Genomic DNA, 23,508 nt, shown 5'->3' with positions numbered 1-23,508 from the left:
CGTTTACCATTGCTGCGGCTAAGCACTGGAACTCGCTTCCCTTTAACATAAGGAAGGAGCACAATTTCCTGATCTTCAGGAGGTTGGTAAAAACCTGGCTTTTTCCTCGATAATTCTGTGTCTTCTCACCTCCTCCTGCTTTCAACACTTATTGTTTTCACTCTAGCGCTTCAATGCCAAGGCCAGAATGCGCTTTATAAATACTAAATAAATAAGTAGGACGTCTGGTGTCTTCAGCACCCTTACTTGAGGCCTACCCGGATTTAAAGACTAAGAAACATACTGAAAGTCCTGAGACAACAGTTTCTTTGGTTACATTCCCATGCTCCTCCTCCTGTCCTACAAACACCGACTTCCAGGCTATTTTACCCACTTGTCATTCAAAAGGGGTTTTTGACGCAAGTTAATATATTTTTCTCATTTTGGTAAAGGATCAAGGTTTGAATGCCAAACAAAATTATTATGTGCATTTGCAAACATGCTACTTCATTTTGTTGTGTCAGCTTTGTTTCAGCGATCACTGTTAAGAGGTCTCCCAGTTTACAGCCTACTTTGAATCCATGTGGCATCTTAACTCATAGTCGAAGAAGACAAACTGTCAGTGAGTAATCCCATACAGAGATGTGTCATACATAACTGGCCTTTTTTGTACTGGTCATACAAATTAATTTATTTTCCTAAGTTGTTCTTTGCAGGTGTCTCTTTGGTAAAAGGCTCATATCTGCCACATAATGTGTATTGCATTTCTTTTGGCCGACTATATATTTTTCAGCCCACAAGTCATGTTTGCCTCGGTCTTATTATCTATCCATACTTGAAACTGAATAATAACAAATCTCACCAAGACCATCAACGTTTAAAGAAACCATTCTGCAATAGGTATCTGAGTCCAATGTAATTCATAGTGATCAATGTCGCATATGGGGGTGCAACGTACTCTGTTTCACAGATTTCTTTGAGGAATGCCTCAAAATCTTTTCTTTCTCATCTATTCTGATCCATCGAGAGCAAGAATCATTCAGGGAGCTGTATGCCCTGCGGGACTGATATCATCTCTTCTTGATATACATAACAAACATAAGATTCCCAATATGCGGGCTTGGTAGCTGATTTGGTTTCATGATGTTTCGTCAATACTGACGTCTGATATTATTCACAGAGCACATCAGCGAGACCATCGTGGTTATTTCGTCAATACTGACGTCCAATATTATCTACAGAGCACACCAGCGAGAACATCCACCTCATAATGGTATGTGAACAGAATTACAACTTTCATAAGTCATCTTGTTGTAGCCACTTTCAGAAGATACATTTCATATCTTTCTTTCGTTATCCTTACCCTTTTTTTATCCTGCAGAATTTACACTATGTATGTGACTGATCAAAAATCAACACACACTACACAAAACGTATAGAAATACCCTACCTTGGCGGATAACATAGAATAAGTTGTTGTTATTTCTAGGACATTATCTTCTAATAATAAAGTTGCCATTTATGAGGTGGGGGAAGTATTTTTCCAATACAATGGTATTTTGATGTCATAATGAAATAATCAAATAAAGAATGAATGTTACTGAATAGTGTGGATACCTAATTTTCTCTGTTTGCTGTACCCCATTGTACTATTTGGGTCTGCATGATCTTTATGAATGCAAATATTGTTATTTAGTATTTACACAACACATCTGTTTAGAGCATTAAGGGCCTGATTTAGAACTTGGCGGACGGGTTAGCTCCGATATCCCGACTGCCAAGATATATATCCCACTGTATATAATGGGATTTACATTTCAGCGGACGGGATATTCATCACCATTGTGACAGAGTAACCCGTCCCCCAGGTTCTGAATCAGGCCCTAAGACTAGCTCTTCTATTTCTTTCTCATCTACTAGTTTTTACAATTAAGTGGCCTTGTAAAACAACTTCGTAGTAATATTTTGGGGATTACCATATAATGAAATCGGTAAGCTCTTTTCTGTAAAATGTGAATGGAAAAATGTCACTGCAAAGAGATTATGTGAATTTTCATTGAAGTACTGTGCCGCTCATGAGGCTTTTCCCTTGAGAAAGTAGCAGAGGGCAGCAAATGTGTTAGATGTAACACTGCTGTACCACACTGTTTCGCAATGTATTGCTTCTAATATTTATGTGTTGGACCTAACATCCTTACCGTGGTTTTTGCCTCAACCTTTTGCCTTCTGTCCTCCTGTTTTTGCTCAGTCTTTTTTTTTATCTTTAGGAGTCTATGCACTTTACCATTGTTAACTAGTAATAAAGTGCTCTCCCCTTTAAACATGATACCTATGACTTTCAGCCAATTGGCACATCTAATTTACTTGTAAGCCGATAGTACACTGGTACTACACGTACTTAGGGTCTGTAAATTAAATACTACTCATTTACTGTGCCACCTACATAAATAGCCTTGTAAACATGTCTCAGGCCTGTCATTGCAGTATGTGTGTAGTTTTAAACTGCCATTTCAACCTGGTAAACATTCTGCCAGGCCCAACCCTTACTTTCTAATACATATAAGTCACCTCTAGGGTAGGCCCTGAACAGTCCACTCAGCAGGGTGCAGTGTATTTAAAAAGCTGGACATGGCCTAGTAGAAAAAAAACCTCAAATGTATTTTTCCCTACTGCAAGGCCTGCCTCTGCCATAGGATAACATTGGGTTACCTTACTATATTTAATAATAATAATAATGCAAGTTTGGTGTCTAAAGAATTGTAATTTATACCCCTCTTTAATGGTGAAGTCGGGTTTTAACCCCTTGGCTGCCAGACCTTTTTCCCCCTCAGGTGCCAGGCCTTTTTTGGGGGATTTTTGGGGACGTTTGCGCTTAGACCTCATAACGTTTTTGTCCACATAAGATCTCTGGCCAAATTTGAGTCCTTTTTTTTCCCCCAACGTCCTAGGGATTCTAGGGGTACCCAGAGTTTGTGGGCTTCCCTGGAGGACACCAAAATATTAGCCAAAATGTAGCGATTTCTTTTTCTTTTTAATGGGAAAAAGGTGGCTGCTGAAGAAGGCTTGTGTTTTTTCCCTGAAAATGGCATCAACAAAGGGTTTGCGGTGCTAAAATCACCATATTTCCAGCTTTCAGGAACAGGCAGACTTGAATCAGAAAAACACATTTTTCAACACAGTTTTGGCATTTGACTGGGACATACCCCATTTTTTACTATTTTTTGTGCTTTTAGCCTCCTTCCAGTTAGTGAAAGAAATGGGTGTGAAACCAATGCTGGATCCCAGACAGCTAAACATTTCTAAAAGGTATACAACATTTTGAATTCAGCAAGCGGTCATTTGTATAGTTCCCACAAGGTTCTCCTACAGAAAATAACAGCTAAAATAAAATAAAAATTGAAATTGAGGTAAACAAACAGCCATAATTCTCCATGTTTTACTCTGTAACTTTTTCCTGCGATGTCAGATTTTCAAAAGTAATATACCATTATGTCTGCTGGACTCTTCTGGTTGCGGGGATATATAGGGCTTGTAGGTTCATCAAGAACTCTAGGTACCCAGAGCCAATAAAGGAGCTTCACCTTGCAATGGGTTTTCATTTTATATCAGGTATACAGCAATTCATTTGGTTGAAATATAAAGAGTCAAAAATAGGTATCAAGGAAACCTTTGTATTTCCAAAATGGGCACAAGATAAGGAGTTGAGAAGCAGTGGTTATCTGCACATCTTTGAATTCCGGGGTCCCCATAGTAGCATGTGATTACAGGGCATTTCTCAAATAGACGTCTTTTTTACACACTGTCCTACATTTGTAAGGAAAATATGTAGAGAAAGACAAGGGGCAATAAGTCAGCACCTATGCAAAACTAGCAAACCTGGACATTTCTGAAAACTAGACACCTGGGGAACGCAGGATGGGGTAGCTTGTGGTGCCCTCACCAGGTTCTGTTACCCAGAATCCTTTGTAAACCTCGAAATTTGGCACAAAAAACAATTTTTCTTTATATTTCGGTGATAGAAAGTTCTGGAATCTGAGTGGAGCCACAAATTTACTTCCACCCAGCATTCCTCCAGGTGTCCCGATAAAAATGGTACCTCACTTGTGTGGGTAGGCCTAGTGCCCGCAACAGGAAATGCCCCAAAACACTATGTGGACACATCAAAATTATCAAATATAAAACTACCTGTTTTTGCAGGGGTTGGGGCACCTGTATTTTTCGTACTGGACTCAGCAGCCATCTTGGGAAGCCTACCAAACCCAGACATTTCTGAAAACTAGACACCCGGGGGAGTCCAAGGAGGTGTGTCTTGCGTGGTCCCCCACTGTGTTTTCTTACCCGGAATCCTCAGCATACCTCAAATGTAGCTTAAAAAAAATAAATCTAATTTTTCCATCATTTCTGTTTGGGATCACTGCATCAGCACAAATTGTCTACCGCCCAACGTTCCCCTCAGTCTCCTGATAAAAATGATACCTCACTTGTGTAGGTGGGCCAAGTGTCTGTGACAGGGAAGAGCCAAAAACAGGTTGAAAATAAAGGGGAACCAAAGCAGGTCCAAAAGGGGAGTTTGAAAAAATATGTTTTTAGGCTGACAAGTGGGGCAGAATTTTTATCGGTATGGATGCGACAATGATGGGTGGTAGGAATTTTGCGGATTCCTGCAGATTCTGGAAGGTTCCATCACAAGAATGTGGCAGATCAGCCTAATTAATATAGGCCAATCTGCCCCCAGGGGGAGCAGAAATGGCCATCGATAAAATGCCCCCCCTTGGGGAGCGAGCCGGGCCGAAGGGGTCGCTCCCCTTATGCCAATTTATACACCAACACAAACACAAAATCCTGGGTGTCTAGTGGGCATTTCTGCAGCCCACTCGCTTCACGATCGGGCTTCAGAAATGCTCAGAGAGAAATCAAAGGAAAGTAAAGGAAAGGCCTCTCCTTTCCTTGGATGCCTCGCCCGCCCCCAGCATGTGATCGGAAGAGAAATGCTTTTGCATTTCTCTTCCGATCCACGCGGGAACCTGAGCTTCCAGCACAGTGGGGCGGCATCTGATGAGGTCAGCGAGCGATCGTGATCCCCCTTCCAGCCCTGCCCTGGGGGGATGGGTGGGGGAGGCCCTCACTGGAGCACGACTGCTTCCCCCGAGGGCCAGTAACAGGACCTAATGGTTACAGCCGTGGCACCTCAGCGCAGCGCCACCAGGCATAACCATTACGTCAGTGGAGGTTAAGTCACAATTCTTAAAGTGATAGTTTTAGAAAGTTGGCTTCCTCTTGCATTAACAATTTGGTGGCGGTATCCGGGGTCACATGACTAGGTGCAGTTGGTCACTGTGTACTGCTCCCAGACGGGGAGACAAAGGGGGAATAGCTGTTGGCAGGATGGCCATATCTGGCTAGACAGGAGGCGGAGTTGTCACCTACCACACTTGTACATCACAAAATACCTGCCTTAGCACACTCACAAAGCTTTTGACACTAGTCTTTTGTACCCTCAGACGAGCTGAGGCCCACGTCAGTCAGGTAGGAACTGCCAAACACATCTGGGGTGGAAAACTCCAGAACCTTCTCCTACTTCAAAGCTGGCCCCAAGCATAAATATTGGATCCTAAGACCCAATTCTTCAGTACACCTCTGAACCAGTGGAAGACTCAGAATGACTGTTGTGCTGCTCTACTTAGAGAAGGCCTGTTACTCTGCTTTCTGAGTGAAAATGGACTTGACCTGCATGTTGAACTCAGGACCACCACACTGACTCAAAAGGCTAGTTGACTGGCCCCCTGATCAAAGCCTCAGAGACAGAAAAGCATCCACCCACCTTGAACCCAGCCCCTTGACTCTATCTGCTATGAGTCTTGCCCACAACTGGTGCCACCCATGTCCTGAATCATTGAAATTAGGCCTGAAGATGCTCTGCCAGCCCTCCTGTGGTCCAAGCAGAATGGATGCAGTGCAATCGATCGCCCCGCAGCTCCACATCAGAACCATTGCTGTGCGACGCATCTCTGGCACAGTTCCCAGCAGCTCTTCAGACCCACTGCTGAGCAATGTCTCCTTGATGCACGACCCCGTATTGCAGCCCCACAGCTCCTCAGAACCGCAGCTCCACAATGTACCCACGATGCAGGACCTTGTATGGCAGCCACACAGCTCTCCGGAATTGACGCTGCACAGCACATCCTCTAAGCGGGACCACGCAACACTTGCAACCCGAATTTAAAGTACTTTGTTCAGGGGCACTAACTTGGTCCCTGTATATGGCCTGCTCTCCATCGAAGCCAGCCTGAACTTACGACTTTGTCCCAGTCTAGCGCAACCAGATAATCAGTTAGTGCTTTCTGTTTCTAGGCACTATTTTTCCCTAAACCTTCAGAAATTGCATCTCTCTGGTTCTACTAATTAGATTTTTGTTTTGTTCGGTTCAAATAACGTATTGTAGTTTACTCCATTTCTCTAAGTTGGTATGGGGTTATTCCTGTGTTGTGTTTTCACTTTATTACTATTTGAAATGCTGAATACATTTGTTACAAATTGTCTCCATGTTAAGCCTGACTGCTTTTGTGCCAAGCTACCAGAGGGTTAAGCACAGGTTAACTGGGGGGCTAGCTTGTGCTGCACCCTGACAAGAATGTCGGTTGCTGCTTGAGTGGGGTTCACAGCCCCCAACCAAATTCTTACAAAATGTATACACGTTTTATATGTACAATACAATGAACTTAAACTGTGAAATGTCAGAATAAAATAATAGATTCAGATTTAAAAGAGAACTGTGAATGTGGTCTTAAATCTGATAGTTTAAGCTCTTGGGTGGATCAACAAATTGCCAGAACAGACATACATTTGTCTGTTGCATTATAGTATGACATCTGTTACGCCATATAGAACTCAGAACTTCAGGCAAAGAAACTGCAACCACATGAAGCTGAACAAACCTTTTTAAGAGCTCAAGTTTTTAACCAAGTGACCCAGAGATCAGAAAGGCCTGCATCCTAAGAAACCTGTATCAAAGTTAGGGGAAAAATATTGCCAAGGAAAGTGGGCATCCTTTTGAAGAAATACTAGTATATAGAGGTAACTGTATTAAATACAAAAGCAAATGTTTGTTTTTATAGAAAATTCCATCGACCCTAATGCAACCACCCAATAGGATAGGTCTGGCGTTAGCCAAGATTTTTTTTATTTGATATATAGATTATATATATATATATATATATATATATATATATATATATATTCTCACTTAAAAAAATAAAGGTTACACGGACGTTACAGTTAGGCTCACATTTTAAACATACAAAACCATAGAAATTTTACCTGCTATAGTTAGAGTTATCTCATGTAACTATAACGTGTGCCCTAAGATAACTCTAACTCGTGCCCTTGCCATACACTGCTAATTACCCCACAAATTACGGCACTCATGACATCTTTGATAGTATCATTGATAATATCAATGTAATATTTGCAGTAAAATTGTTGACGAAAAAACTGTGCCTTTGCGAGGGCATGAGTTATAGCTACCTTAGGGCATGCACTATAGCTACTTGACATAACTCTCACAGGTGAATTTCTATGGTTTTGTATGTTTAAAATGTGAGTCTAACTATAACGCCCCTATTAAATTTGTGACGTGGGGGTGTGGCTTCGGGCGTCAAGATGGCGGTCGCACTCTGAGAGTGCTCTGGATCCCTCCGTCATCCGCCCATAGCTAACGCAGTTTCGCCGAGCGAGGGATGCCGTTCCGACCCTCCCCGTGACCCTTGGATCCTGAGGAGCCGGTTGAGGTGAGCGGTCGCGGAAGGCAGGCTCCGATCTTGCGCCGCGGCCCGACCGGATCCCGGGGGAAAGAAAAACAAAATGGCGGCCGGGATTGAACTCCCGCGACCGAGTCGGCACCGATGCTGCTGCCCTTCCTGACGCCGCAGCACCGGACTGAGGGTGCACTGAGAGCCCTGTAGGGCGCTGGGGCCGCGCTCCGCACGCGGAGCCACGCGGATTGAAGGGGCAGCACCGCCCCAGCCCAGGAGAGAGGCCCTGCGCTGACGGGCCGCCCCTGGGTGCCCACTTAAAGACACCGGTGAAGAAGACCCACGGGGCCCCGCCGGACTGGAGGTACGGCGGGAGCCCTGGAGGGCTCTGGGGCCGCGCTCCACACGTGGAATCCCGCAGATTGAGGGGGCGGTGCCGGCCCGACTCGAGAGAGGGGCCCTGCGCCGACGGGGCTGTCCCTGGATGCCCTCTTAGCGACATCGGCGGAGAGGATCCGCGGAGCCCCGCTGGACTGGGGGTGCACCGGGAGCCCTGGAGGGCGCCGGGGCCGTGCTCTAGGAGCGGAGCCCCGCGGACTAGGGAAGCAGCGCCGCCCGGCCCGGGAAGAGGAGCCCTGCGCTGATGAGACCGCCTCTGGGCGCCCACCTGGAAACGCCGGCGAAGAGGATCTGCGGAACCCCGCTGAATTGAGGCGAGGCCTTGTTGGAATGAAGTGGAACGGCGTGACAGCAGTAAGGAGGATGCCCACCAGCGGCTCCCGCCCCCCCCTCCCCCCGATGCCTCGACTGACTTAAGGTGAGGGCTGAGGACGTGTGGTGCGCCTGAATCGTGCAGGGGATCGGAAGAGGCCCCGCTAGAGGCGTGGAGGTGACTCAGGGGTGGAGAGGTGGGAAGGAGAAGAGACTTGGAGAAAGAGACGCTCCCCCCCCCCTCTTCATCAATTTTCAAGCAGCAATTGACAAGCGGGCCGATGGGCTGGGTTCGCCCTCCCCCGCTGGGCCCCTGACCTGAATAGGTCCGCTGCAGACCACAAATGCGACTGGAAACAGGCCGTGAACTGACCTTGGGTACTGCGACACTTAGGGGGGGCTAGATCCTAGGCCGAAGTGACTCTCTCCTTCTCTCTCACCCCCCCCTACGCAAAGGGTGTCACGGAGAAACCGTCAAGGGGGGAACCACGAGCCAGACCCTCCAAACGGAATCGGCGAGGAGGGTGTCCACGTGGAGCTCACGGAAACACAGACGGACCTGGAGGGGGCTTTGAGCCCGTCTTCCTGGCCTTCGTGCACATAATACTGAGAACATCCGTACCTGCCCGCAGCGGCGGGTCCCCACCGGTGTGGGCCCCCCCCACAGATTCACGATCATAACAAGTGAACTGAGGCCCAAGGCTTGAATTAAAATACTGCAAGAATTAACCTATCTGCTTCCCCCCCCCTTCACCCCCCCCCTGCGCCACGATGGGGAGAGACAAGGCGAACAAACAACCTCCACCCTCCCAGCAAAAGATCGACCAGTTCACGACGCCGACGGGCCGGTGAGGAGAGGGGGACACGGCTAGTGGGGGCCGGCGCCAGACGGAGTGAGTGCCATCCTTCAGGCAATCCAAACATCGCAGTCCGCTGTAGAGACCAAGATCGGGGAAGTACGGGAAGATGTGGGCCTTGTTAGGCAAGACCTCAGAAACACAGTGAACCGGATCACCGAGGTTGAGGCCAGAGTCTCCCAGACTGAAAGCGACCTAACCGACCTTAAAATCAAGGTAGCCCAGCTGCTGACTCGATCCGGAGAGTTGCACCGCCGCGCAGAGGACGCGGAGAACCGGTCAAGACGCAACAACCTGTGCTTCATTGGATTTCCGGAGGGCATAGAGGACGGCGGAGCCTCCGAGTTCCTGGAGAAATGGATCAAAACCTGGATGACGGATCAGTCCCTCTCGCCCTGGTTCGTGGTTGAATGAGCCCACAGGGCACTTGTCCCTCGCCCCACCCCGGGCGGCCCAAAACGCCTGATGATTGCTCGCTTCCTTAATTTTAAAGACAGAGACAACATCCTTAAGGAGGCTAGACGACTGGAAGATCTTCAATGGGAAAACCATAAAATGCTAATTTTTCCGGACTACACCCGTGAGGTCCAGACCCGCCGTCGCTCATATGAACACGTTAAACAAAAACTTCGAGCAATGCAGCTTTCCTACATGCTCCTCTTCCCCGCAAGACTCAAAGTCCTTTTGGCCGGGAAAGCATATTTCTTTGAAACACCTGAAGAGGCATGGGACTGGCTAACGGAGGATGGCATCGGAGCCCGGAGGGGACCCCCGGGTCCTGCGGAAAAGACCTCCCGGGGGGGCCCCAGAGGAACCAGAGGCGCACCAGGTCCCGGAGGGGGAGGAATAAAGACACAGACACTCCTGTGGACAACGAGGCAGCCCGAAATTTGGACTCACAGATAGAGGGAGGTGCAGACCCCCCCGAGCCTCAGGCCTTGACCCAGGCGACGGACGACAACCGCTTGAGCCAGTCCCCGGCACTTGATTAATACCGCCATTGCAACATACTTGACCCCTGCTGGAGGATCTCGGGGGGGCCCGAGTTGTTCAACTTATAAGATGAGGGCCCCTTGGGGGCCGCCGTTGGTCGCATTGTGCCCCTCTAATGCACGGCGCCTGGTCTCGGCACACGGCCACTAATTGCAATTGATCCGGTTAAATGGAGGGGTCCACCACTCCACCCCAATGATAGTCCTACTGGCTATCTGGTTCTGGTTGGGTGTTTAGGCGACAGATGCTTCTGGGGTGGGAGTATGGGGAGGGGGGCAGTTAGGGGGGGGGGGGAGTTTGAAACCAGTTTAAAGCGTAACGAGTGGCTTAACCTCGTTTGTTATTTTAATGTTTCACTGTTATGTTCAAAACGGCCGTCCCTAGATCCACAGCCAGACACTCAACCTTGTACAATACATATGCAACCCACGCCTGGCATACATTGACCCAGGTCCTCTCCTGGAACGTAAATGGCCTGTTAGACAAGATCAAAAGGTCAGCAGTATTTAGTACACTTCGCAGATATTCCCCCTCAGTGGTCTTTTTACAAGAAACTCACCTCCTCTGGACTAGATGCCCCATGCTTGTACGAGGAGGGTACAATAGAATATACCACGCGGGCTTTTCTAGAGGCTCCAGAGGAGTGGCCATCTTACTCCACCGCTCCCTACCTATGGTGCTCACAGGCACGCAGTCCGACCCACAGGGCAGATTCGTAGTAGTCACAGGGACGCTCGACGGGTCGCCAGTAAACCTTGTATGTGTGTACGCCCCTCCAACGGGACTAGACGCCTTCCTACTCTCGCTCCGCCGCGTGACAGCGGACCTTCCCCAGGGGGCCACCCTGTTGGGAAGAGACTTCAATGCCGTTCTCGATCCCAACCTGGACGTGTCTGGCGGTGCCACTGCCAGTAGATCCAACAGGGCTTCAGCCCTCAATAGCTGGGCCGAGAGCCTAGGCCTATGTGAAATATGGAGAACATGGCACCCCAGGGAGCGGCAATACACGCATACATCAGCTGCCCACCAAACGCAATCCAGAATAGATTTTATATTCATGCCCGCCACGGACCTCCTGAGCGTTACGGGGGAAGAGATACTCCCTCGAGGAGTCTCAGACCACGCTCCAGTACGTGTCCGGCTGGGCGGAACAGACCCTTCCAGGCGCCCGATGTGGCGCCTGAATGCCTGGTATTTGCAGGATGAAGACTACACCCACGAGGTCAGGACTCATCTTATCCAATATTTTGACCTGAACATGGGATCAGTCCGATCTCCAGGAACACTATGGGCAGCCTGTAAAGCCACCCTTAGAGGGCAAGCTAAATACCTTCTCCGTTCCCGCAAGCGAGATCGGAATTCTCAGGTCTCCAGCCTGGAGGCCAAGGCCTTAAGACTGGAGCGCCAACAAGTGACTTCGCCGTCTGCCTCTACCGCGAGGCAGCTGACAATAGTCAGAGACGAAATCAAACATATAATGCTAGAATCGGCACAACATATCTGGAGAGCCTCTGTGGCCCGAATATATGGCTGGGGAGACAAAAATGGGAAGCTTCTGCATTGGTTGGCCACCCGTCCTCTGGCCAACAGAGTTATTCCTGAGATTTTAGAGGCCTCGGGCTCCCTCGCCAAAACACCTATTGATATTGCGCAGAGTTTCGCCTCCAATTATGCCCGCTTATATGCAATGCACCCCCGCCCGACCACTGAGAGAGAGGCTCCCCTTCTAAACGACATTACCCTACCCAAGGTCTCCCCGGAGACAAGAGACAGACTAGACGAAACCATTAGCCTCGAAGAAATTACCAATGCGATCTCCAGCCTGTCATCGGGTAAGACCCCCGGCCCGACGGTTTCCCAGCAGAGCTATACAGGAAATGCAGTGACATTCTGGGTCCACACCTGCTTAACATGTACGAAGAGGCTGAGAGATTAGGCCGCTTCCCCACTGAGATCGATGAAGCTACAATTGTGGTGATCCCCAAAACCCAACCCCCATCACGACATTGTTCGGCGTACCGGCCCATCTCACTCTTAAACACTGAGGTCAAAGTGCTTTCCTCGATCCTTGCCTCCAGATTGAAAAAAGTAATGCCCACTCTGGTACATCCTGACCAATGTGGCTTTATGCCCACTTGCAGCACCAGACACTGCATTAGGCGGCTACACCTGGCCCTGGCACACCACAAGACCCTGTCGCACAAGCCCTTGGCACTACTCCTACTTGATTTTGAGAAAGCCTTTGACACGGTGGACTGGTCTTACCTCGAGCAGGTTCTGCAAAGAAACAGGCTCGGCCCCAAATTCCGAAGCCTGGTGAGACTCCTATACTCCAGGCCGACAGCCCGAGTCCAGGTGAACGGAGTGGTTTCTGACCCATTCCCCATCGGCCGTGGAACCCAACAGGGATGCCCACTATCTCCCCTGCTCTTCGCACTGATAATAGAACCCCTAGCGATAATACTCCGAGGAGACCCATTGATCGAGGGCTGGTCCTGGCCCACCTCCTTAGAGGATCGCGTGGCGTTATACGCAGATGATGTCCTCCTATATATTTCCAACCCGGCCAAAAGCGCCCCCGCGTGCTAGAAATCCTAGGCCTCTTCGTGGAGGCATCGGGATTGATCCTAAACCCCACCAAGTCCCTACTGGTCCCCCTGCATCGCTCCAGAGACAGTGTGGACTGGCAGCGAAACATCCCAGTGCGAAGAAACAGTTTTAAATACTTGGGAATATATATCTCACTCCTCCCCGAGTTGACATGGGAGCTTAATATTACACCGTTAACTAGGAAAATCAAGACTGATCTCCTACGCTGGAAGACCCTCCCTCTTAACCTGCTTGGCAGAATAGCGCTTTACAAGATGATGACCCTCCCTAGGCTCCTCTACTTATTGCAAAATTTTCCATTCCCCATACCCATAAAATGGTTCAGGGAAATGGACTCACTGGCACGTCAATTTATATGGAGCGGAGCTCGCTCACGACTGGCGCTCAAAACTTGCCAGAGAGATGTATACGAGGGGGGCTTAGGCATGTCCAATATCCACTTTTACTACCTTGCGACGCAACTACTCGTGATCAACGACTGGGTGGGGGGTGGGTGGTCAGACCCGGCATACCGGTTGGAACTTCAGACCATGGGCTACCCTCGGATCTTTAGCACCCTCTATGGGGTCCGATTTCCCAGGACGTCCCGGATGTAACTAGGGTGGTTTTACAGGGATGGCAGACTGCTCAAAGGTTGACGGGGTGGCGGGGGCGTCTCACCCAGCAAACTCCGTTATGGCATGGGAGACACTTGGCGCAGGTGGCGGGCCTGGAGGGTTTTCGAAACTGGGATAACATAGGTATCTCCACTCTGGGTGACTTCTGGAGAAGGTCGTACATGCGATCCTTCGAGGATCTCCAGAAAATGTTCTCATTGAATAAGACACAGTTCCACAGATACCTCCAGCTCCGCCACGCCCTACTAGTACATGTCCGAGTGGGAGAAGCCATACCCGAGCATAGTCCTATGGAGGCCAAGGTGCTGATAGGGGGCCTGGGTAGGGGAGGTGTTTCTCAGATATACCGTGCCCTGGTCACCGGCACCCCGGGTCCCCTGGAGGGGCTCCGCCGGAAGTCGGAGGGATGGACGGGCCCCATGGAGGAGATGGACTGGGACGAAGCACTGATGGCCCTGCGCGCCCTAGCTATGGCTACACGCCTTCGATTGATACAAATCTATTATCTTCACACAGCCTATCTTACACCCGTCAAACTACACAGAGCGGGCTTACGCCCCACAGCGGAATGCCCTCGCTGCAGAAGCCCTACAGCCGACTTTTCCCACATGGTGTGGACCTGCCCAGCCATGGTGACATATTGGGAGGCTGTTTTGCAGGAAATCTCTGAGGTCCTACAGGAAGATATATATTGAGGAAACCTCTGCCTCTCCTTCTGGGGATCATGGGCGACACTGGGTTGAGGAGACCAGATCGAGCTTTCTTTGGGGTAGCGTGCCTAGTGGCCAAGAGGGATATAGTGGCGGGCTGGAAGGCTAAAAGTGCCCCAACGCTGACTAAATGGAGAAGAGGGGTAGACTGGTGTGCGCAGAGTGAAAAACTTGTATACGAGGCCAGAGGCTGTCCAAATAAATATAACAAGATTTGGGGGAAGTGGGAGGCGGCAGCAGGTCCCTAAATTAAACAAAGTATAGTCGCCAATTATATTGTACTGTCTGGGATTATGGGTTCGACCGTTGTTAGATGCCCGTTGGCATCCTGTTAAATGTATGTATCATTGTTTTCACTTTTTTGCAAAATAATAAAAAGTCTTTATCAAAAAAAAAAAATGTGTGATATATTTTATTTGATTTGAAGTAATTCAAGCTCAACATAACCTGGACATTGGAGTGATTTATAAGTGAACTGTCAACAGTTACAAAGGAAACTGGGAAGGTTTAGGCCAGAGTTCAATCAAGGAAGTATAGTTCCTAGTTTAAGTGTTTGAGTCCTTCCTGAAAGCAAGCATGTTAAGATTTAGCCTTCCAAACTTCGCAATAGACTTCAACCTTCGAGGGGCTAATCATCAGAACGCCTGTTTTGTTGATTTGCCTTTTTTGTTTTTTTGGCATTTCCCAAGTTGGGTGAAATGGGGGAACGTGATTTCTATGTGGGCCAGTCCCTTGAAAGTTTACAGCAGTGTCAGTGGCTAGTAAGGAATGAGAAGGGTTGGAAACGTCTTTGAATAAAAGTACAGGACATCGAAATCTGTAGTAGCAGTGCACACTGCTCTTTCAACCAATGTAGTGTGTATAGCAAACAAAGGCAGATTTATACCCTCCTGATCACAGATGGAGAAAAAGCCAATCCACACCTAACATGTTCCAAATATTTAAATGTTGTCTCTCTCCCCAGATGCCAAGCATTCGTGTTTTCTTTGTTAATAACAATGTTGACCGTATCATGAGAATTGCCACAAACGGATTGGCCTCAATATGCTTCAGACTGAGCATTATTATTGCCCACTCCAACGTTACTCATTTTATAGACCTCAAAAGGGCAAAACGAATCCCCACCACCCCCTTTTCCACTAAAAGCAAGAAGTCTAGGAATCTTTCCACAACGAATGCATTAAGCCACAAAACAGGACATACTGTACACAGATTATTGCTATGGGGCAGACATTTCTCAGTAAGACATTAGAGATATCTTTCAGGTTGCATATCTCCTAATGAACCCATGGACATACCGTGCGCTCAATCTTAAAATATGCAGTTGGTATTAAATTTACCATGCTAGAAAATTAGAACCACAAAAAAGGTCCTAGCGCTGGAACAGGATCTTTCAATAAGGTAACATTTAGGTGGTAGAGGCGAGCAATCAGGAATTGAGTAGAGCTAGGTTTAACTTTTTGTCCTATTGAGAGGACATGAAAAACTAAGATTAAAAAATACACTCATTTTCTATTTACTAGAATTTACTGTATTTTCTTCCAGTCTATCAAAATGAATACCTGTGCGTGGCCTCTGGGTGTAAAATAGCGATTGTTTAAACAATGTCACAGTTGCAGTTAAATGAGTGGTGGGAGATGCATGTGTCAAAACTGTGCCTGAGAACTCTGTCAGCTGTTTTTTACCTTGGCAGGAATCCCCATATAGATTGGGACAGACTCTGCAGAAAAAGGGGAAACCTTAGGAAAGAGGTTTGGTGATACACAGCTGAAGGTTAATGATTGTACATGTTTTAAACCCTCGGTCACCTCCACTAAACAAGCAAAGGACATCACTTTGGTGATGAAAGATTTTGTAACCAAGCGAAACTATTTGCCAGGATGCTCTATTATGTGCACCAGGCATTAAGGTACTTCTCTAATCTTGTGTTCAGGCTGAAAGTGGAAAATCTCAGTCACTGATAATCACATGAAACTTTAGTCACAAATTTGTGGCTTGAACAGTTATAAATCATGACTTCTAAGTCACCAACGCCAGCCTACATACAGAACCATATATCTCCTTTAGCTTCCTTGTGAAACATGTCCCCATCTCACTAATTCACACTGCAAGATGATAAAGCCTTGATGATGCATCATGCAGTGAGCCACTCTCTGCCAAAGACAATGTAATGCAGCTCATCAAAGGTGTCCCTCAGACATTGAATCTCTTCTAGCCTGATTTCACACCGTTAAAGGTCCCCTTGGGCCTCAAAGCAGTAAATATGGAACACACAGTTGGAAAATATCGAGGGACGAGATGGGAGTTGACCTCTTATATGAAAGTTTGTCATTAAGAGAACACTATGAAAACAGTAACAATCATGGACGAAATGTGCCTTTACTTATTGTAAATCCTTAGAATGATGATTACAAGATTTTGTTTAATATTTAGTAGTTGTAAGTTCATAACAAATTGGGTCATTGAAAGGAACAAAAAAAAAATATGCCTTGATTCTATCTTAATATTTATTTACACCTGCAACAGCACTAAGAGCTACTCGACTGCTATAGTGCCCCAGGTGAAAGAACCTGAGGACGCCTTTTTTTCATGTGTCACCCACATGTCAGTAGACTTTGTATGGACTTCTCCACATGTCCCAAAGGGTGTTTTTTCTCGCTCCCCCCTAGAAGAACTGAAGATTGTTCTTACTATTCTGGAGATGCCCTCTGCATCCTATATTGACCGGCGGAAGTTCGAATTTTTACATTAAATTTATTTTGTCATAGCTACACCTCAGCTACTGCTGTAAGTAAAGGTCAGGCTTCTTGCTTGTCAATAATCTCTCTTTCTGCACCCCTTAATTGATTCCATACTTCTCAGATGGAATGCTTATTGTATTATCTTTAGACAATACGTTGTCTGAACGTTTGAACTGTTTAAACAAGCAGTTTTATATAAACTCCTCAGTGCTTCCTTTTAGGATCCATGAACGGATACAATTTCAATCGCTCATCAAAAGTACTGAGGAAGCCAACTGCAAGTTTAAAATGTACCTGACATCATTTTTGTATTGCTTCATGTAAACCTTTAAATACTGTGCACGAGCTTCTCTCTGTAAACCAGAAAAGTTCAAGTGAATTAAATTTTGAATGATGGTCTTCCTTTTCTTTGAGTCTTTTATTTAGCTAACAAAATGTAAATTTTCAAGGTGGCTAAAGGCAATGGCCTGTTGGCAGAAGAGAATGTTTCACTGTCTACTGCATAGCTTATTTCATATTACATAAAGAAATAATGGTGCAGAAGATGTGCAGGAGAATGAATTCATGCAAAGTATTTTAAAGTTATTTTAATTTGGCAGAAAAGATTTTATGAATAATTCCTGCCTTCATGGCTATTCATAATGTCATTAGAATTAAATATATATTCAGACAGAAAGCAAGAGATTTGTATTTAATTTGATGCAGCATCTTCTTTCCTGAACTGTTGCTAACAGACTGTTACAAATGTCAAAATTGTCTGTATCGTGTATTGTTTAGAACAGGTGTCTCCAACCACTCCATTGCGAGTTACCAGTAGCTCCGAGACACCTTTAGAGTAGCTTGCAGGCTTGAGTTCATTTTTAGATAAGCAAAGGGTCACATTTTTCCTTTTAACATAAAGGGAAGGCTATGTTTATTTTACATTATCATCATCATCAGGCTGCAGATAGAAGGCCCTGATAACGAGGAGTGCTGGAGTCAGATTTGTGACCCAGGGGACAGAGTTAGTTGAGGAGCTGAAGCATTGTGGTATTTAATTCTTAAATCAAAGGCCTTGTCAACTCAATATTGGAGATGAGAACAAAATGATGCTTTCAAATAAGAGAAAATTAAAATGAAAAAAAAAATACCTTTATGATTAGTATAAGTGTTCATTTTAATTTTCACAAAATTGTTTATAAAGTATTGCATTTACAAACAGCTGGCCTCTTACTCACAGTGGCCAGCAGAACACTGTGCAATAGTTATAACTGAAAAATAAAGTTTTTTTGTTTTTTTTTAAATGGAAGAAATGTAAATGGCAGAAAATGTTATGAACATTTTTGCAGTTTAAATTTCTCCCATTTAAAAATTGGTTGTACGTTTGTGTTATACATGTAACAGTGCCAAAGGTATGTTCTGTGCCACAAGTGCATACGACACAAGCTTTCAGTCACCCTTACACATATCCCTTTCATGTGAAAACATGTTCATTCATCCTTGAAGACCACACTCTCACTGACAAACATGGCAGCCCTGTCCATGTGTCCCTAGTTAAAGTATTTTGTTCCAACCATAGTATCTGGCTCCATGGAGATTAAGCTTTAAGTTAATGAAGGTGGGCCCGGGAGTCTGGTAAAAATATGCAAGTTGCTTAGACTTCAGTAACTTATGATTTTCAATCATCAGAAGTAGGTATCAGTAGGGAAAAGGTTGGAGACCCCGGGTTTAGAACATTATGAAAGGGTTTGAATTTTTTGCCTACGGTTCTCTCACTATTTGTTTGGGATCCTTGCAGGTCTGTAAAGCGGTCTTATTTTGAGATATTTTTGCTAAACCCATTTGTTATTTTCCTGCATTTACTTATGTGTGCACTTGCTACTTGCTTCATTACTGCTTTGAGCTCTTTTGACTAAAGGCTCACTAACTAATTTTCTTGGCACAACTTGCACTTCTTGTAATATCGAACTTCTCTACAAGTGCAAAAATTATAAGCTTTTTCTTTGAGCCCACCATGTGTTTTGCCATGGAAAGCATTGTTTACTTATAAGTGACCCAGTTATTTGATTATTTTGTTTTAAACTTGAGCATGTTTTATTTATTTTGATAATTTGTATGGCACGAGCATTCAACTGATTTTCTGTCACATTGTTTTCTGGATACACTTCAAATATAACTTTAATTATAGTCACTTAATGAATCTAATGATAATAAGATCAAATAAGAGCCTTTTTAAAATTATTTTTGTCTCAATTTTCCATTAGCTTTGTGCCCTACTAGTGCTGTGGATTGTCCCCTTCTGATAAAAACAAAGAGACGGCATATAGCTTCATCATCTAACGCTGAGCCTACCATTTAAAACCCCTGTCATTATGATATTATTTGTATAATGTCCTACACCACTGTACATTTCAATTCAACATGTGCTGCTTACCAGTGCCTCCCCAAATAGTATACATTAGATCAATTCTCTCAGAAGTTAGGACAGAGTATCATCACGTTAAACAGAAGGTGTCCAGACAGATTTAGAATGTTTGGTCTTCTCAAAAGCAAATATAGCTTTTTTCCTTCCCAATTCCTTCGGACAAATCATCACAGCTGAACGAGTATGTTCTTGGTGCTGGTACATCTTCTGAGGTCACGGTACCAGGGAGTGTATTTGTTGTTCAGAGTGTGCCCTCCAGGTCTATCAATTTCATAACTGATTACCACATTTTAGTGCCTTAACCTAATTTGTTGGGTTGTGGAACATTATAGGAATTTGAAAATAAAGCCTCAACCTATCAGTATGAGTGCCATACTTGGGTCTTATTTACAGCAATACCAGACAAAGAGTGGGCTTGCAGGAGGCAAATAATTGGCTACGGGTGTGTTGAAGCAGATATGCTAATTAGAAATTATTATTAAATGCTTATATGTTACGGTTTATAAAAGTTTATAGAGAAATGTATTGTAGAGAAAAATTAATGTGCATGTTTGAAAATGTGCCCACTGGGAATGGCAGTCACTTATTCGAACTTGTACTAAAAGGACAAAAAATGTGTGAAATAATGAAAATGTATAATAATTTAGTAGTATGTCATATTAAGATGTATAACCCATGTTTTGCATTATATTGTAGGGTTAACTTAGCCGAAGTTGTGGCCTAGTTGCCAGGCCTCATACAGAAACTGAATTTCTGGCGCACTGCAGAGAAGCTGGTCGTTGAACTGTCCCTGAACTGCTTAAGTTAATAAAACCTGCTTAGCTAGAATTTTCTGCAATGTACCGACAAACAGGTGATGTGGGACTAGGATATGTAACAAGTTTGGTGTAAGGCAGACTCGATCTACTTTCCCAGGACTCAAACAATAGAAGCACTGACTGGAGAAGAAGATGCAACATTTTCGATACCTGATGAGCCGGATGATGAGGACATCGTACAGTGAAGCAATCAATGAATTGGGGATGGGGAAATATTAGAATTCATAGATTTCTAGAATTAACGTTATAGGTTAGAGTCAGAACTGCTGATTGACTGACCAATTAGGGGGATGGAATGGAAAAATTAGGTGGATGGACTGGAAAACCTTAATAAAAAGTCATGACAAGGGGCTAAAACTTCAGATGCGAGTGGAGAATTGATGCAGATATTAGACGCCAGAAGACGTGATTCGATATTCTGTCATTTGCTCATGCTCTTGAGAGCCTGATGCGTTGCTGATCGATTGATGGCCTGAAGATGAAGACTGACTTTGTTGCTGATCCATTTTGTGGATAGGTAGCTATCACAATGTGACTGATTAACTTTTTGTGCCTTTCTTTCTAGGTACCAACTGCGTTGTTTAATAGTAATTCTCTTAGTTAGATGTTTTTCCAAATTCATGTTCTAAATTGTTTTCGCATGAAGTCCCACATGCTAAATGCTAATGTGGGTTAGGTAGGCCTCTTTGGGTGACACTGACAGTGACAAATGATTGACGGACTGAATGCTGAACTCTGCTATTAATGCTGTTATATTCATCTTTATTGGCGTATGCTGAAGCATTCGAGCATATATTTTCTAAAGTTTTGATTAGATTATGTTATTGGTGGTCATTAATGAACTAATTCTGAGCAGATTGAATAAAGTTTGAATTAACCTTATGACTTAGTATTGTAACTAATAGGGAAATAAAATTGATAAAAACCTATAATTGAGTTGTGGTTATTCATGAAATGTTGATATATTATTTCATGCTTAATGATCCTCTTAGTGGTTGTTGATGAATTACATTGATAATCATCAATTACTACATAGCTAGGATACTCCATGCGATCCAAAAGGTTCATCGGTCTATACGCGTCCCCTTGAAAGTTTACTTACTAAGGACCAGGCGCGCTAGCAGGTGGATAGTGAATCTAAACATATAAATGGACACCAAGGCCATACAGAGGGCCAATGACAAAACAATTATCAGTCACAAAACACGTGTCCCCATATTTAAATCACATCTCTGCAGCCCGCAATCACTCTGGAAGTGCAGTACCCAACTTTCTATGAGTCTACTCACTCGAGTCTAGTTATCTCCCTTGCTCACAATCGGATTCCTAGGATCCTTTCTCATTTAGGGCTTGTGAAGGAACGTCAGAAGTGAAGTCAGCAACCTCGAGAGGTTTGCAATCTGATGTTGAACGAAGAAAAATTAACTGGAGGGGTATACCTTGTTTTCTGGACGGAAAGTAAGGTTTGTACCAGGCTGTGGGCTAAATAAACAGCAAGGCCCAATGGAGCTGGGATTCCCAAGTGCCCTACAAAACCTAGTAGAGTATAGAACTCGAGGGTTAGTGTTCCAGTACTGATCATCCACTTACTGCCGTGCAGAAATTTAGTGAACCTGGGATCCCAAAAATATACACATATGCTACAAAACAATTTACCACCTAGACAAATAGTTGAGCTTCAGTCATACGCAAAGGATTAAAGAAAGCAAACTGTCAGGGTCTGTTTCTGCTAGAAGCAGGAGGGTGATGAAGCAGCTGATAGTGAATGCCGACTGTGACAGTAAGAATGATGATGTGCTTGCCAGTAACAGGGTGTATATGGGCAATGACAGGTGCTCAGTGGGTAATGGTAAGCATTGAGGTAGAAGGAACCGATATATGAACTATGTTATGATCGGTGAGGTGCCGAGTTGCTTGGCATGGCAGTTAGGTTGCAGAGGATGCTGAGCTGGTGAAACTGCCTGGTGTGGGATGACGTGCTAAGAGGTCGTTCTTGCAAGGTGGTGCTACGGCCGTACTATATGCGAAAGAGGAGGGCGTTTATTGAGGATTCCTCTAAACAGTAATAAGTAAACGCATAAGGGGTGGGTATATACTCACCCAGAGCGTGTTGAAGTATTCTAGTGCACAGCATATGAGCGCCGCCGTGTTCGCTAACAGAGTACGTACGCCCAAGAAGGTGGCTGTGCAGTAGAGCAGATAAAGCAATGGCGCCCCTGCCGCCAAGGGCAGCAGCAACCGCAGCCTTCGTGTAACCTGTTCACCTGCCGCTTCCAGCGTTGCGTTGGCGAAGCTGAGTGGCGCGAGGAGTGCAGCCAGCAGCACCGGGGCGCGTGCCTCCCTCAAGCCACCCAGCCAGCGACGCCCCCCACGCGCCAGCGAGCGCTGGAAGGGGTGTAGGAAGGTGCCACAGAGGACAGCCCAGAGCAGCGGGCGAAGGAAAGCCTCCAGGATGAAGTATACCAGCACCGCGGCTCCGCAACAGATAGCCACGAAGATGAGCGCGCCGGTATTGTAGAAAGCCTGCTTAATGTTCTTGTCAAACTTGAGCGGTGGGGCAGTCCAGGCTGCCGGTCCCAGAGAGAGCGGCGGTCGCCGCGGCGGGGACGTACGGATGGGGCTCCTGGGAGGAGACGGGGACGCTGGGCTGGAGTTAGCCGCCACAGTTGGTCGGCCCCCATCTTCGTCCATATCTGCTTCCACTACCAGCTCGCTAGTTTCACTCTTCTCTCCTCGCCAGAGGATGGGGAGAGACCAGCATGATAGCAAATAACCAGCAGACTGTCGTAGACATTGAACAGCCCTTCGGCCATGTTGGAGTGATCAACTTGTACGTACTTTGAACTAAAACACTAAGGAATAAATTGCTGTGTAGAAGTTTTATCAAGGGACAGGTAAAATTTGTTTTATGCTTTTGTATACACTATTTATAATATTTAAGTTTCTATTTCCTAAGTATTGTTATTCGTTTACAATTTTTGCAGCAATTATTATTGTGAGATAAATTCTGATAATATTTTAGTAACTTACAGATTTGTAAGCGCAATTTTTATGTACTGACTCAATTCTGGTATTCTTGATCAGTTTTTTTAGACCATTTTAAGATGGCTACTCTATATGTAGTCGTCGTATAGCTAGCGCCAGGCGCACAAATACATTTTCTGCCGGGGCTTGTGCTGACTCTTCCCTTATGATTTTTTTGTCCGCTGCTCAGAGCGGTTATTGGTTGCTAGTTTCAGTTCCAGAGCGGCTTTGGGTCACAAGTGTTTACAGAACACCGGCATAACAGTGACGTTTATTTTCTATTAGAGCAACTG

General features: G+C 45.5%; 1 protein-coding gene across 1 annotated transcript in view; it reads right to left on the bottom strand.

Annotated features, from left to right (window-relative positions):
- TMEM245 (transmembrane protein 245) overlaps positions 1 to 22,952 on the bottom strand; it is a 533,540-nt gene extending 510,588 nt beyond the window's left edge. Inside the window, exon 1 of the mRNA XM_069219563.1 lies at positions 22,292 to 22,952. Coding sequence (XP_069075664.1) covers positions 22,292 to 22,882 — 591 coding nt within the window. The 5' untranslated portion in view covers positions 22,883 to 22,952. The remainder of the gene's footprint in view (positions 1 to 22,291) is intronic.
- Between the last annotated feature and the right edge of the window lie 556 nt (positions 22,953 to 23,508).

The sequence above is a fragment of the Pleurodeles waltl genome, chromosome 2_2 (genome assembly GCF_031143425.1).
Source record: "Pleurodeles waltl isolate 20211129_DDA chromosome 2_2, aPleWal1.hap1.20221129, whole genome shotgun sequence".
In the NCBI taxonomy this organism is placed as follows: Eukaryota; Metazoa; Chordata; class Amphibia; order Caudata; family Salamandridae; genus Pleurodeles; species Pleurodeles waltl.
Note: the sequence above shows the minus strand (reverse complement) of the source record. Positions and strands in the feature narration are given on the sequence as shown.